General features: G+C 34.8%; 1 protein-coding gene across 3 annotated transcripts; it reads left to right on the forward strand.

The window, feature by feature from the left end:
• Nucleotides 1-5,904: 5,904 nt before the first annotated feature.
• On the forward strand, nt 5,905-9,768 carry LOC116138725 (OVARIAN TUMOR DOMAIN-containing deubiquitinating enzyme 4). 3 transcript variants are annotated; one of them, XM_031424405.1, is made up of 6 exons: nt 5,905-6,069; nt 6,916-7,519; nt 7,681-7,802; nt 8,421-8,461; nt 8,880-8,978; nt 9,304-9,768. In XM_031424405.1, exons 1-6 carry the CDS (start codon nt 6,034-6,036, stop codon nt 9,473-9,475), a joined length of 1,074 nt encoding a protein of 357 aa, XP_031280265.1. In that variant the 5' UTR covers nt 5,905-6,033; the 3' UTR covers nt 9,476-9,768. The 3 variants fall into 3 exon arrangements, with proteins under 3 accessions (XP_031280265.1, XP_031280266.1, XP_031280267.1); XM_031424406.1 differs by having other exon boundaries at nt 5,935-6,069; nt 6,911-7,519; XM_031424407.1 differs by lacking the exon at nt 5,905-6,069 and adding an exon at nt 6,081-6,194 and having other exon boundaries at nt 6,911-7,519.
• The last annotated feature ends 5,482 nt before the right edge of the window (nt 9,769-15,250 follow it).

A 15,250-nucleotide genomic window follows, 5' to 3' on the forward strand; every position in this document is an offset into this window, starting at 1 on the left:
TGTAGATAATGATTTGATAGTGTGGCTATTCCAATGTTTTGCATTTAGTAAAAGTAAATTTGACCAAATCAATAAATACTGTAAAAGAAAAAAGAAATCATTTACTGTTAGTTGATAATATTTAGCATATTAATGGCAGTTAAGAGCGGAATTCTAGGTTGTAGGATATGGTGTCCATTCCATCTAATAATAATTGGGTGGTAAAGTTATGAAGGAAGAGAAAGCTTAAAGAAGAGGCGGGTTGATGTAGAGAATGTTCAATTAACATGGTGATGGTGGGGTGGCCTGCCCAATTGTGGTGCAATAACTTTTTAAGATAAGGGAAAGAGGGAAAGTATTATTGTAGTCCCTAAGGTTTGCCTTATAGAGTTTTTCAGTAACGGTTTAGTCCTGTAATTCTCCAAGACTAAAGGTTATTTAAACCAAACCTTAAGGATGGAATTGTTGTTATTCCCAATTGCCGGTTGTCACTCTTAGTTTCAGTAGGTGTTTCATCCAAATTTTGGCAAGTCCTAACATCGAAAACCACCCCCAGCACCACCAATAGCATCACCGGCTTTCCCTCACCAAAACCTTCAACATCGTCGATCGTAATTGCTCGTCGATCGCCGCTGTCTCTCCCTTAGGTTTTTGTATTTTGTTGTGCCTTTCCAGTAGAATTTTGACACCCCGTTGAGGTGCAATCACGTGGAAATGTTAGGGGTTTTGGTGAGGAGGATAAAGTGGTGCTGACGGTGCTATTGGGGAGGTCCAATGGTGTTGGATTTTGGCTTGGCTAGGATCTCTAGGGGTTATTTGAGAGAAATTTGAGATGTGGAGGTTATTTTAGAGTGAAGTAACGGTGTTAATTTAAGGATGTGAATCATAGTTTATGAAACTAAGGGTGAGAACTTAGATTCGCCAAACCTTGGGTGGGAAAATGTAGTTTACTCATTAAATAATGATCTTAAGAGTGGGATTGCGATTACAACTGCTTTTTTGTTTTGATTTTAAATCTGAGACGACTTCTTTCGTAATTACCTAAATGACCTTTTATAGTGAAACTGAAAAGTAAAAAGAAACTTGCAGGCATGTGTTCTGTTTTTTTAAATGATTTCCTGACACGAACAAATGTCTGAATGTGAATCGATAACATAAAGCGACACTTCCGGATGTTAACTATCTTTTTCCCTGTTTTGCCCCACTTACCACATGGGCTTTGAGGTAATCTACTATAACTTAGATTTTTTTGAAAGTAAATAATCGGTCAGATTGGTAACAGGATCTTATATACCATGTCAAAATTAAGAGAACAAATGAGGTAATTAAAGAGAATATAGATATTTTAAGAAGTTAAGAGAGGCAGTAGAAAAGAGCGCTTACTTCTTGTCTTCTTTTACCTTTGATTTATGGAGATAGTAATTATTTGTTAATATGATTTCTCTGTTTATCCATTTAACTGTTGATGAAACTAGAGCATGCTTAACCTTTCTTTTACTGTTCATAGGTGGATTTCTAATTTAACGTTTTTCAGTTTTGCAGCATGTTTCAATTTGAGGGTATAGTGTATATCTGTTTTAGGGATTTTTCGGGAGCAAGTCTGGCAAGTTCAAGAAGCATGGATGGCAATGACTATTCATTTCTGAGTTTTTTCTGGTATTCTGTAAATGTTTATTGACATACATTGATCCAACTATGCTTTATGAGGTCTTTAGTGATCTAAGATCCCTTGATGGTGAATATCTTCAAAATGATGTATATGCTATATTTGAATCAATGCTTATGTCGTCCTGGTTATTATCAAACTTAAAATAACCTGGGAGCTTGGAGCATTAAGTCTAATAAACCCAACCTAAACACATAATTGAATTGGTTGATATTATTTATGTAGCTGATACTTTTTATTATTATGAAAAATGTTCTTTATGCATGCGGCTATTATATTAATTTTTTGATTGGCTATTTAATGCTTAGATAGACCAGTTTTCATTTGAATTAGAAACATGGTTCGCTGACATCTTTGTACTTCTAATACTCTAAGTGGTTTCGCTCTTTTGCATAGGCTAGGTCAAACTGGTTTGGCTTGGCGGTGGACTAGTACATGTACCAAGATGTTGTCCACCTGAGTGGACGAATTCAAGGACAATGGTGGTATATCTGTGGGTGTACTCCAGGACCATCTAGTTCTTATTGTTTTCAATTGGTAGTGGAATCTAGGAAAGACCACCCTGGTCTGTCCTCTCTCGGAACAATCTCTTGTTCATCTACTGTGGCTTGCAAAAGTTCCAGCAAATTGCTTTGTTCCTGCATTCGCTAACCTAGGTGCAATTTACGGCATTAACCATTAAGCGTTTCATCAGTGCTAGAGGGTTCAGAAGAGACACCTTGAAATTTCATTGGTGTGCCAAAGTATTAACATGAGGCTCTTGGTGCCAAAGCAAGGGGGCTTCACAAAATCAAGTGTAATGCTGGACCTATAAATTGCCGCAGGATGTCTTCTGTTGCTTAATTTTGGATTATTAGTTTGTTATTCAATTTCTAAACTTGTACATGCGGAAGCAGCTGATGAGAAAGAAAATAACGAGGACTGCAATTTGTCATATGTTAAATGCTCCCATGGGAAGAAGTATATTGACTACTCTGTTATTGGTGAGCAATGACCGACTTTCTTCCAATTTTTATGCACTAAAATTCTGTTAATGAAAATAATATATCCTTATTTTTCTAAGTTATCAAATCTTTACATGATACAATTCTTTTTCATATAAAGCCGTGTGCCAGTGTTGATGACTACATAATATGTAGGCATACCTGGAGATGGCAGATGCTTGTCCGCTCTGTTGCTCATGAGCTTGTTTAAGAGATGGAAAACCACTCCAACTGAGAGCCTTCAAGAGAACTAGCGATGAGTTACGAGCCAGAGTATGTTCCTTCCGTATAATGTGATGATGATACTCCAATATACAATCGTCTTTTTTCTTCTTTGGCTTTAGTTTAAGGATAGTGTGTCAAGTTCAGCAGTAGGTGCACTGTCTCATTACTCATCACAAATCTGTACACTATGTCCAACTTTGTTTTGAGGGTCTTTGTTAGGATCCCACATTGGAAGGAAAGGGGTGGGCGTGTGGGTTATAAATGGCTTGGCACCCTCTCTTGGCAAGCCAGTTTTCCAAGGAGAGTTCTAACCAAGCCCACAAAATCCACTGTCCGTCAATTCATATCATTTGGGAGTGGGTTCCTATCAGGCTTTTTTTTTTTTCTTTTTTTCCTTTTCTTCTTGAGCAAATCAATGATCCAGTGAATTGATTTTGACATGGAACCTAGCTCCTTGATTTTTGTCTACACTAGATAAGGTTCAGAGTATTAAATAACTAAAAAACTTCTGCCATTTGATTGCACGATCTGTTGTGGATTTGAAATCAAGGTGAGAGTACTGAACATTGCCATTATAAATGGCGTAAATAGTTTTTTCCTAATCAGTTATTGATGTGGACTCATTTTTTCTCATCTGCTATATTTCAGGTTGCAGATGAGTTTATAAAAGAAAGAAGACAGAATGGTAATTTTTCTTAGTTGCATTTTGTCACATTATGACATGTTGCATATTTTTTGCGCTTGCATTTCTAAAATGTCACCAGAAGAACTGTACTCATAAGATGACTAATTTAAAAATGAAACAAAAGGGGAAAAGTATTATTGTAGCAAATCAGGAAAGCTACCTGCCATGAACCTTTGGATACAGGCTTGACCTGTTGGTCAAACCGCTCAACCCGGGACCCAATGGCTTAGTTGGGTCACTGCATGGGTTAGGTTTCTAATCACTAGTTCTAACTGCCCATTTTCATGTAGGAAGAATTTTTTTTTTTTTGAAAACCAGGGTGTCTAAATTTTCGAGGCCCATTTAATACTCTACAAGCATAATATTCCAAGTAAGTCACAAATGTAATAGATGACTACAAAGTGGTTTGAACTCAAGAAATTAATGAAGGGAGCAAAATTTCTTGATCACGAGGCCAACCCCTCGAGGTTCATGCATTGTTTTAAAAGCCGAGCCAGACCGGCCGGTCCAACCGGTTGGATCGGGAACCAGTCACGTGTCCAATTCGAGTCAACCCCAAAACCGCTATAATGCACTAAACCACTTTAAACCGTTTGAAAACCGAATAAACTCAGCGAACCGTCGGTCCAACCGGATCGACGAAAAAACCGGTCGAAATTTTAAAACCCCTAAATCCCTAATACACAATCGCAACCCTTTCTCTGTTTCTTTGCTTCTTCTCAGTCTCTGTTTCTCTAATTCTTTGCGAAAATTTCTCAGCTTCTTCTCTTCTCAGCGAAAATTTCTCAACTTCTTCTCTATTCTCTACGAAAATTTCTCTCTGAAATCTCACTCAAATCACAATCAACTCCACTCACCGAAGTCTGAAATCGCAACTGAACTCTCTGAAATCGACGACGACAACTCCGTTCCTCGCTGGAAATCGACGGCGACAGCTCCATTCATTGACAACAGCTCCATTCCTCGATCCAGGTTATAAACCCGCCATTCCTCGATCCAGCTTCAATAATGATTTCGTTGCAAACTTTGCTGAGTTATTTTATGTACAACTATCAACTGATTTTGTGGTATGTTTGTTGCTAAGTACTTATTGTATGTGCATGTATTTCCAGATTATGTATTTGTATTTCCAGGTTATAAACACGTCTTACTTGAATGTTTATGTTTTACTTCTATTGTATGTTTGTGGATGGAAAAAGGACTTATGAGGACAGTATGTTGCATGATGAGTGATGACATAGCAAGAATACAACTTGACTTGATTCCGATGATTCAAGAAATTGTTATTGAGTGGCTTATCATTCTCTTTTTTGGCACCACACCTTATGAATCACCTGCAATAGAAGATTTCAGCTCTATAAGTACATGGATTACAATTTCCTACTCTAAATTGATGGGTTGACAGATAGTTTTATTCAAACGAAATTACAATAAAAGTTGAATTCTCTTATCTGATTTTGATTAGTATCTTATATGTCCAGTTAAGTTTTATTGAAATATTATATCTAATTGCTATTATAAACGAAAAGAAAATCAACTTCTTGGAAATTGATGAGTTGACAAATATTTTTGCCTGAATAACAATTCAGTTAAGTTCAAAATTGTCTAATTTTATTTTTGATTAATATTCTGTATTTACAGCCAATATGATTTGAACTCTAAGGGCTTTGAGGCTTAAAATTGTAATCCTTGTAAATTAATTGATACAAAAGAAAATACATGTACTCTTCAAATGACAATTCAATTAAGTGTGATGACGTCACCAGTCCAACCGGCGGTCGGTTGAACCGTGACCCGGCCAGTAGAGCGGGTTGCTCTCCGGTCCGGTTTTTAAAACAATGGGTTCATGTAGAAAGAAAGTGTTTCATTAAATTGGATTAATTATTTGTTTTTATTGTTTTTATTTTTCAAAATTTGATTTTAATAACCAAATAATGTTTTGGGGTAAATCTAGTTTCATTTTCTTTTCAATTCTCAATTTAAATACCTAAATCGTGTTTTAGAGAGAAAAATGATAAAATGTTATAAAATATGATTTATGTTTCTAAAGGTAACGATTTAATAAAAAAACATTTATGATATTTATAAAGTCTTATAAGAAGTATTTATTGAAGTTTAAGTGAAGTAACGTAAGAGATTGATTCACTCTTCGTTAATTTTGACATGTTTGGTTGTCTTTTAAATTTAAGAATTAATTAATTAATATGCTAAAAATTTCTTTCTTTTTCCCTTTAATATAAATAATTTGGGTTCCCAACTTAGGAAGAAACAAACATGAAAGACGCCGCCGTTTTATTGCAAGTTCGAAGAGCTATCACGAAAACAATAAAACAGAGACAGAGAGAGAGAGAGAGAGAGCGCGAGACTGCTAGAGATTGAGAGAACAAGAAGACCGACTAAACTTCAGCGATACAGCGGAGGCCAAAAAAGGCGGCAACTTAACATACAAACCAACTACCAAAACGATATCCTCACAAATTATACATTGCTTGTGTATGATAAAGTGTTTCTCGGAGTGGGACTTTTTGCAGGTATTCTTTGCTTCACCAACTTTCTCTCCTGTTCTAGAACCTACTCTATACGTTAGCCTTTCTGGGTTTTCTTTACTCTCCATTCATCTTCATTTTCCAATCCCTGCTTGATGGAGGGTTTCTGGGTATCTTTTTGTTTTACTTCTTGTCTTCTTTTACCTTTGATTTATGGAGATAGTAATTATTTGTTAATATGATTTCTCTGTTTATCCATTTAACTGTTGATGAAACTAGAGCATGCTTAACCTTTCTTTTACTGGTTCATAGGGTGGATTTCTTAATTTAACGTTTTTCAGTTTTCGCAATGTTTCAATTTGAGGGTATAGTGTATAATCTGTTTTAGGGATGTTTTCGGGAGCAAGTCTGGCAAGTTCAAGAAGCATGGATGGGCAATGACTATTCATTTCTGAGTTTTTTCTTGGTATTTCTGTAAATGTTTAGTGACATACATTGATCCAACTATGCTTTATGAGGTCTTTAGTGATCTAAGATGCCTTGATGGTGAATATCCTGTCAAAATGATGTTATATGCTATATTTGAATCAATGCTTATGTCTTCCTTGTTATTATCAAACTTAATATAACCTGGGAGCTTGGAGCATTAAGTCTAGAATAAACCCAACCTAAACACATAATTGAATTGGTTGATATTAGTTATATGTAGCTGATACTTTTTATTATTATGAAAAATGTTCTTTATGCATGCGGCTATTATATTAATTTTTTGATTGGCTATGTAATTGCTTAGATAGACCAGTTTTCATTTGAATTAGAAACATGTTTTGGCTGACAGTCTTTGTACTTTCTAATACATCTAAGTGGTTGCGCTCTTTTTGCATAGGCTAGGTCAACATGGTTGTGTCTGCGTGGACTAGTACATGTACCAAGAATGTTGTCCACCTGAGTGGACGAATTCAAGGACAAATGGGTGGGTATATCTGTGGTGTGACATCCCAAGGACCATCTAGTTCTTATTGTTTTCAATTGTGTAGTGGGAATTCTAGGAAAGACCACCCTGGTCTGTCCATCTCTCGGACAATCTCTTGTTCATCTACTGGTGGCTTGCAAAAGTTCCAGGCAAATTGTTTTGTTCCTGCATTCGCTAAACCTAGGTGCAATTTACGGTCATTAACCATTAAGCGTTTCATCAGTGCTAGAGGGTTTCAGAAGAGACACCTTGAAATTTCATTGGTGTGCCAAAGTATTAACATGAGGCTCTTGGTGCCAAAGCAAGGGGTGCTTCACAAAATCAAGTGTAATGCTGGACCTATAAATTGGCCGCAAGGATGTGCTTCTGTTGGCTTAATTTTTGGATTATTAGTTTGTTATTCAATTTCTAAACTTGTACATGCGGAAGCAGCTGATGAGAAAGAAAATAACGAGGACTGCAATTTGTCATATGTTAAATGCTCCCATGGGAAGAAAGTATATACTGACTACTCTGTTATTGGTGAGCAATGACCGACTTTCTTCCAATTTTTATGCACTAAAATTCTGTCAATGAAAATAATATATCACTTATGTTTCTAAGTTATCAAATCTTTACATGTGATACAATTCTTTTTCATATAAAAGCCGATGTGCCAGTGTTGATGACTACATAATATGTAGGCATACCTGGAGATGGCAGATGCTTGTTCCGCTCTGTTGCTCATGGAGCTTGTTTAAGAGATGGAAAACCAGCTCCAACTGAGAGCCTTCAGAGAGAACTAGCGGATGAGTTACGAGCCAGAGTATGTTCCTTGCCGTATAATGTGATGATGATAACTCCAATATACAATCGTCTTTTTTCTTCTTTGTCTTTAGTTTAAGGATAGTGTGTCAAGGTTCAGCAGTAGGTGCACTGTCTCAATTACTCATCACAAATCTGTACACTATGTCCAACTTTGTTTATGAGGGTCTTTGTTAGGATCCCACATTGGAAGGGAAAGGGGTGGGCGTGTGGGTTATAAATGGCTTGGGCACCCTCTCTTGGCAAGCCAGTTTTCCAAGGAGAGTTCTAACCAAGCCCACAAAAGATCCACTGTCCAGTCAATTCATATCAATTTGGGAGTGGGTTCCTATCAGGCTTTTTTTTTTCTTTTTTTCCTTTTCTTTGAGCAAATCAATGTATACCAAGTGATGATGATTTTTGACATGGAACCTAGCTCCTTGATTTTTGTCTACACTAGTAAAGGTTCAGGAGTATTAAATAACTAAAAAACTTCTGCCATTGTGATTGCACGATCTGTTGTGGATTTGAAATCACAATGGTGAGAGTACTGAACATTGCCATTATAATGGCGTAAATAGTTTTTTCCTAATCAGTTATTGAATGTGGACTCATTTTTTCTCATCTGCTATATTTTCAGGTTGCAGATGAGTTTATAAAGAGAAGAGAGGAGACAGAATGGTAATTTTTCTTAGTTGCATTTTGTCACATTATGACATGTTTGCATATTTTTTGCGCTTGCATTTCTAAAATGTCACCAGAAGAACTGTACTCATAAGATGACTAATTTAAGAATGAAACAAAAAGGGGAAAAAGTATTCTTGTAGCAAATCAGGAAAGCTATCTGCCATGGGGAACCTGTGAATAAACCTTTAGCTGTCTTATGCATGACCTTAATTTGTTTAATAATTTCACTAACAGACTCCTTCCAAGAATGCAATAACTTGTGTATAGGATAAAAGAGTCAAGTTACAAAAGGTATCTGATAATTCCCACTGCCGATAGTTCCAACATGACATGTATCATGCTAAGGAACATCTGGGTTCCATTTTCACATAGATTGAGTTTTTTCCTGAAGAACATGCTTACAATATCACAGGTTTATTGAAGGTGATTTTGACACATATGTTTCCCAAATAAAGAAGCCACACGTTTGGGGAGGTGAGCCTGAATTGTTCATGGCTTCACATGTTCTCCAGTAAGCCTCTCTCTCTCTCTCTCTCTCTCTCTCTCTCTCTCTCTCTCTCATGCTTTGTAGGAATTTAACCTTAAAGCTTTCCCACCCCAGTGCACCAAGTGAACCATGGCCAACTGTGCTGTTGGTCTGCTGAATGTAGTATATTTTCAACCAGGGGTATGAAGGTTTTGTGATAGTGTGGTTGCTTGTGTACAACTAGGGCAAAAACCAAGGCCATGATGGCGTTATCATATTGTACATTTGAATTTTTTCTTTTCTTTTTCCCTGAAATTTTATCATCAACATCATTAAACTAACAGGAGCCAATGATCCTGATAAAATGCAGAATGCCAATCACAGTGTACATGTATGATAAGGATGCTGGTGGTCTGATATCCATTGCTGAGTATGGGCAAGAATACGGGCAGGAAAATCCTATCAGAGTTCTCTATCATGGATCTGGCCACTATGACGCTTTACATATTCCTGGAAAGAAGAGTGGCAGATCAAAACTTTAATTTTGATATTTGATAGGAAGAGTATGAATAAGTGTATACTATTAGAAACTGTTATAAAAGTTAGAGAGTGAAGTTGAAGTGGACAAAATGTCGACAAGAAGCACAAAAACCATCAGTAGTAAGCTAAATTTCCATGTTTTTGTGAAATGATAAAATGCCCTTGACAACTTTTTCCACAGCAGCTAAGCAAGTCAACTGAGCGGACAGTAGGTTGACGAATTAGTTGATGGTTGATAGTGCTTTTGTGATTAATGGCTAAAGTTGGGTTAGAACTTTGATTTTAACCTTGGCGATGTAGATAATGATTCGATAGTGTGGCTATTCCAATGTTTGGCATTTAGTAAAAGTAAATTTGACCAAATCAATAAATACTGTAAAAGAAAAAAGAAATCATTTACTGTTAGTCGATAATATTTAGCATATTAATGGCAGTTAAGAGCGGAATTCCAGGTTGTAGGATATGGTGTCCATTCCATCTAATAATAATTGGGTGGTAAAGTTATGAAGGAAGAGAAAGCTTAAAGAAGAGGCGGGTTGATGTAGAGAATGTTCAATTAACATGGTGATGGTGGGGTGGCCTGCCAATTGTGGTGCAATAACTTTTTAAGATAAGGGAAGGAGGGAAAGTATTAAGTTAGTCCCTAAGGTTTGCCTTATAGAGTTTTTCAGTAACGGTTTAGTCCTGTAATTCTCCAAGGCTAAAGGTTATTTAAACCAAACCTTAAGGATGGAATTGTTGTTATTCCAAAGATAAGAGATTCAATTTTTACAGTGATATGTTAATTTCATGTATCCCGATTAAGGATGCAAATTCGCGTGGTGTAACACTCGCTCCTACGATCCGTTTTCAAAGTAAATTACAAGGCGGCTGTTTAAATTATTAAATAAGAGTAAGACATTTTCTCACCCAAGGTTTGGCGAATCTACCGTCCCACCCCTAGTTTCCTAAATTGTAATTCCCACCCTTAAATTAATAGAAAACTGTTTAATTTAACAATTAAAAGGGTACAATAGTCATTTCAAAGATAAAAATTTCAAAATAACCTATCACTTCTCAAATTCACCCCACCAAAAAATTTTAAAATAACCCTTCACTTCTTAAACTCACCTCATCGGCAATTTTAAGCCATTTCGACATGTTTCTTGCACAGTCAACCCCTCCCGACACCACCATTACAATCCCCTCAACCTCCATATCAAAACCCTTAACCTTCTCGCCTGATTGAACCCTCTAATCGCCGATCGCCGCTCTTAGTTTCAGTCGGTGTTTTATCCAAATTTTGGCAAGTCTTGGCACCGAAAACCACCCCCAGCACCACCAATAGCATCACCGGCTTCCCCCCACCAAAACCCCCAATAGTGCCGATTGTCATTGCTCGTTGATAGCCGTTGCCTCTTGAGCATTTTGTTGCGCCTTTCCAGCAGAATTCTGGCACCTCGTTGAGGTGCAATCAAGTGAAAAAGTTAGGGGTTTTGGTAAGGAGGATAAAGGGGTGCTGTTGGAGAGGTCTAATGATGTCGGATTTTGGCTTGGCCAGGATCTTTGGGGGTTATTTGAGAGAAATTTGAGATGTAGAGGTTATTTTAGAGTAAAGTAATGGTGTCAATTTAAGGGTGTGAATCGTAATTTATGAAACAAGGGTGAGAAGGGTGAGAATTAGATTGGCCAAACCTTGGGTGGGAATATGTAGTTTACTCATTAAATAATGATCTTAAGATTGGGACTGCGAGTACAACTGCTTTTTTGTTTTGATTTTAAATCTGAGACGACTTCTTTCGTAATTACCTAAATGACCTTTTATAGTGAAACTGAAAAGTGAAAAGAAACTTGCAGGCATGTGTTCTGTATTTTTAAATGATTTCCTGACACGAACAAATGTCTGAATGTGAATCAATAACATAAAGCGACACTTCCGGATGTTAACTATCTTTTTCCCTGTTTTGCCCCACTTACCACATGGGTTTTGAGGTAATCTACTATAACTTAGATTTTTTTGAAAGTAAATAATCGGTCAGAATGGTAACAGGATACTAGATACCATGTCAAAATTAAGAGAACAAATGAGGTAATTAAAGAGAAAATAGATATTTTAAGAAGTTAAGAGAGGCAGTAGAAAAGAGCGCGAACATGTTATAAAATAATCTTTGAGATACAAGAATTATACTCAATTAAGTTGAATTATTTATATTAAATTATCATAAATTATATTAGGTATACATAATTTGTTTATACAAAAATGTGATAGTTATGTATGGATAAAAAATATTACAATAATAATACAATCTTTATAATAAAAAAACTAAAATAATATCTAAATTACAATAAGAATATGAAAAATATCACATATTATTGCCTCTATTGGAATGTCAACATAGTCCTTTATTAACAAGATGTTTGAAAGTACATTAGAAATAATTGTAAAAAGCTTGAATATGCTTGAAAGGTATCTTTGAGAGAGGCAAGAATATTAAGTATATACAACCTATTTATTTACAAAAATATAATAGTTATTTAAAGATAAAAAATATTATAACAATGATACATAATCTTTATAATAAAAGAAATAGAACAATATTTAAAATATAATAATATCATATATTCTTTTTCTATATTTCGCATGTCAATATATTCCTTAATCGATAAGATCTTAGAAACTAATTAAAATAAATACAAATTTACAATTTGAAATCGTAAATTATATTTGACATAGAATAGAAGTATTGCACTTGTTGCAAGGGAGAACAACATTTTCACCCCCAAGGTTAGGCAAAATGCCACTTTCCCACCCATTAAGTTTTAAAACGACATTTTACCACCCTTCGTTAGGTTCTGTTAGTGTTTTCTGTTAATATTTGACTAAAAAGATAAAAATACCCTTACATATTTGACTTTATTATTTTTTATTATTTTTTAATATCAAGTCAATTACCAAAATACCCACTCTTTAAAAATGAAATCACTAGTATACCCTCAACTTTTATGAAAATTAAGTTACCAATTTATCCTTTTTATTAAAAATAATGTTTCAAATGTATGAAGTTACAGTTGGATTTTTAAAATATTAAAACCTGTAAAATTACCATTTTATCCTTATAGTTGCTGCAACCCTACATTGACATTTATATTTAAATTTTGTCAATTTAAACCTAAATAAAACAAAGTACTAGTATTACTAACAAATTTATATAAAAAAATAGGTTGTCAATTGAAACCCAATAAGAATAGGGAATTCAATACCAAGAAAGTAGGTTTCCAAAAACTCTATGCAAAGACAAAAAAATAGTACTGTAGAATTAAAAGAGAAGCAAAGTGTAAAACCAAGTAGCCATAAATTACAAAAATTTCATATATTTCCCCCTCTATCTAGTTGCTTCCAAAAGTTGTCTCGAAAATAATTTATGTTACCAAAACCATAAATTCCTAGAATACTTCAATCTCCTTGCCTTCATGATATCTCCATCTTTCTAACATTAGCTCCACACTTGAAATCATCACTAGAATGATACCCTACACAAAAAAATATATCATTCTTTAATATTCTGTCAAATTTAATAGAGAACATCAAAGTAACCAGCAGTCAAGGCAAAATTTGTGACTGATACCATCAAAATAACCACCAATTTAACAGAAAACATCTAAATAACCACAAAACAAGACAAAATTTGCAATTGATCCAATCAAAATAACCATCAATTGAACAGAGAACATCAAAATAACCACCAGATGTCCAAATAACCATCAAACTAACCACCGTTCTTTAACAGTAGGCAAAAAAATGTTGAAAGATAAAATATGACTGATCCTGTCACCATCCCAACTTTGTAAATCGTTTAGAACTACAATAGACTAATTTATTGCCCAATAAATAAGGCTCGATAAATATTTCGTGGACCATCAAAGATGATTGTAATATTAAATACTCATAAAAACATTATCACAATTTTCTTAAACTATCATGATGTAACAACCATTGAATAAGTAATAGAAAATTTTCTAAAAAATTGTTAATATAACATATTTGGATAGATGATAAACTAACTGACCCTGTACATGTATTTTTACTACATGGTTAACTGAAATCTCTTTCAAAAACAAAAGAATAAACAGGTACTAAAAATAGAAAACTATATTTTTACCTGTGTATTTGAAACAAAACAGTCAACTGCTGCACACGAAATAACCCCTACATTACTGATTTGCTTGACCTGTTATCATGATTAAGAATAATGTTAGGGAAGCAAATAATGAATAGACATCAACACTAGTCTGGCCCTCTCTATCAATGAATACTTGTTGAACTTGGAAAATGTGATGAATAATACTCTCTCTCTTTGGTGTTGTTAGAATATAATTAGAGTTAACTCTACTAAATAATTTAATTTACAACAGGGAATTACAAAGAGATCATGTGGAGGCCCCAAAAAACCACGTCTTTTAAGTCAAGATAATTCATTAACCAAAACAAGATATACAACAAAAAATAACAAACATTAGATAACATATTGATTAAAAATGCTAAAGGAGTTGAAAGACAAGTAAATTAAACCTCTACAAGCAAAGACGATCTCAGTTTTCAACCAATGGTGCTACAAACTTAAATGTTTCAATTTCATAATAATTAAAATAACACAAGAACATTGTTATCCAAGAAAATAATATATATCAACACCATAGCTTCTTATTGTGGTCTTTACAAACTCCACATTCTTATCCTTGTTGAAAACAAATTCTAGGACTCTTTAAGATCAATCAGAAACTGATAAAATATTCCACAAATGCAGTGTCTTTGTTTCAATTTGATGCAAGATGTGTCTTTCCCATTGTCTATCATAAATCTTATATGTAATTAATTTGAACACTAGAATTCCCAACTTCAATATTCCGTATCCGAAAGACTAAATGGTTTAAAATGTTGCAACAAAAATTTCATAGGACCTTCAAGTGAAGATTCTCATCAAGACAAAAGGCACCAATGGCAATGCAAAATCTGAAATTCGTTAAGCAGTATTGGGACAGAAGTTGAACAATTGTCTCACAAACTAATAGACATTATAAGAATTCATATTTTGCACCAAAAAGGACTTCACTCTAGAAAGTAACATTTTTTTTGTTCCTTCTAAAAAGCTCTATAATTTAACCACTAAGAACCAAACGAAAAACACATAACAATTTTGTTTTAAACTAAGACAAAAACAAAAAAAGAAGAAGATTACCCACAATTTTTGGCTTAGTAGTCGTCGTCGTAGCCAATCGTCGCTCGCCCTTTCAAACTTTTTTTTTGTCCGTCGTCGTCCTTAGTCGCCAACCTTAAGTCCCCAATCGCTTCAGTTTCAAGAACAGGAAGAACAAAAAATCAGCTTTTTTTTAGTCTATAGAATTGTCGTGCATTCAAACCACAACCATGATCACTCTATCTCAGTTCAAGAAGACACCAAAATAGAAGGTAATTGAGTTTGGAAAAGAAGCCAATACGTACCATGAGTAGAAGAAAGGGATACGATAGAAGAGAGGGAGAAGACGCTTCAGTTTTACAGAGCAGAGAGAGTTACAATAGAACTTTGGGTCAGTCGTTTCAGTTCCAGAGAGCAGAGAGAGAGTTACAATAGAACTCTGGGCGTTTTAGTTTCAAAGAGCAGAGAGAGAGAGAGACAGTTACAATAGAATACAATCAACTTTTTGGTGTTATTTGTTTTTTCAAAGTTAACCTCCCTGCCATGTGGCAACCATTCAGCAACTAAACCTTATATTTCAATTTTTTAATTTTAATTTTTGTG

Source organism: Pistacia vera, unplaced genomic scaffold (assembly GCF_008641045.1).
Source record: "Pistacia vera cultivar Batoury unplaced genomic scaffold, PisVer_v2 Contig343, whole genome shotgun sequence".
NCBI classification, from domain to species: domain Eukaryota; kingdom Viridiplantae; phylum Streptophyta; class Magnoliopsida; order Sapindales; family Anacardiaceae; genus Pistacia; species Pistacia vera.

Coding starts and splice junctions, on each gene's coding strand:
- LOC116138725 (XM_031424405.1), top strand. CDS start 6,034: ATGATAAAGTGTTTCTCGGAGTGGGACTTTTTGCAG. Junction 7,520..7,680: donor TACTGACTACTCTGTTATTG/GTGAGCAATGAC, acceptor CATAATATGTAG/GCATACCTGGAGATGGCAGA. Junction 7,803..8,420: donor CGGATGAGTTACGAGCCAGA/GTATGTTCCTTG, acceptor CTATATTTTCAG/GTTGCAGATGAGTTTATAAA.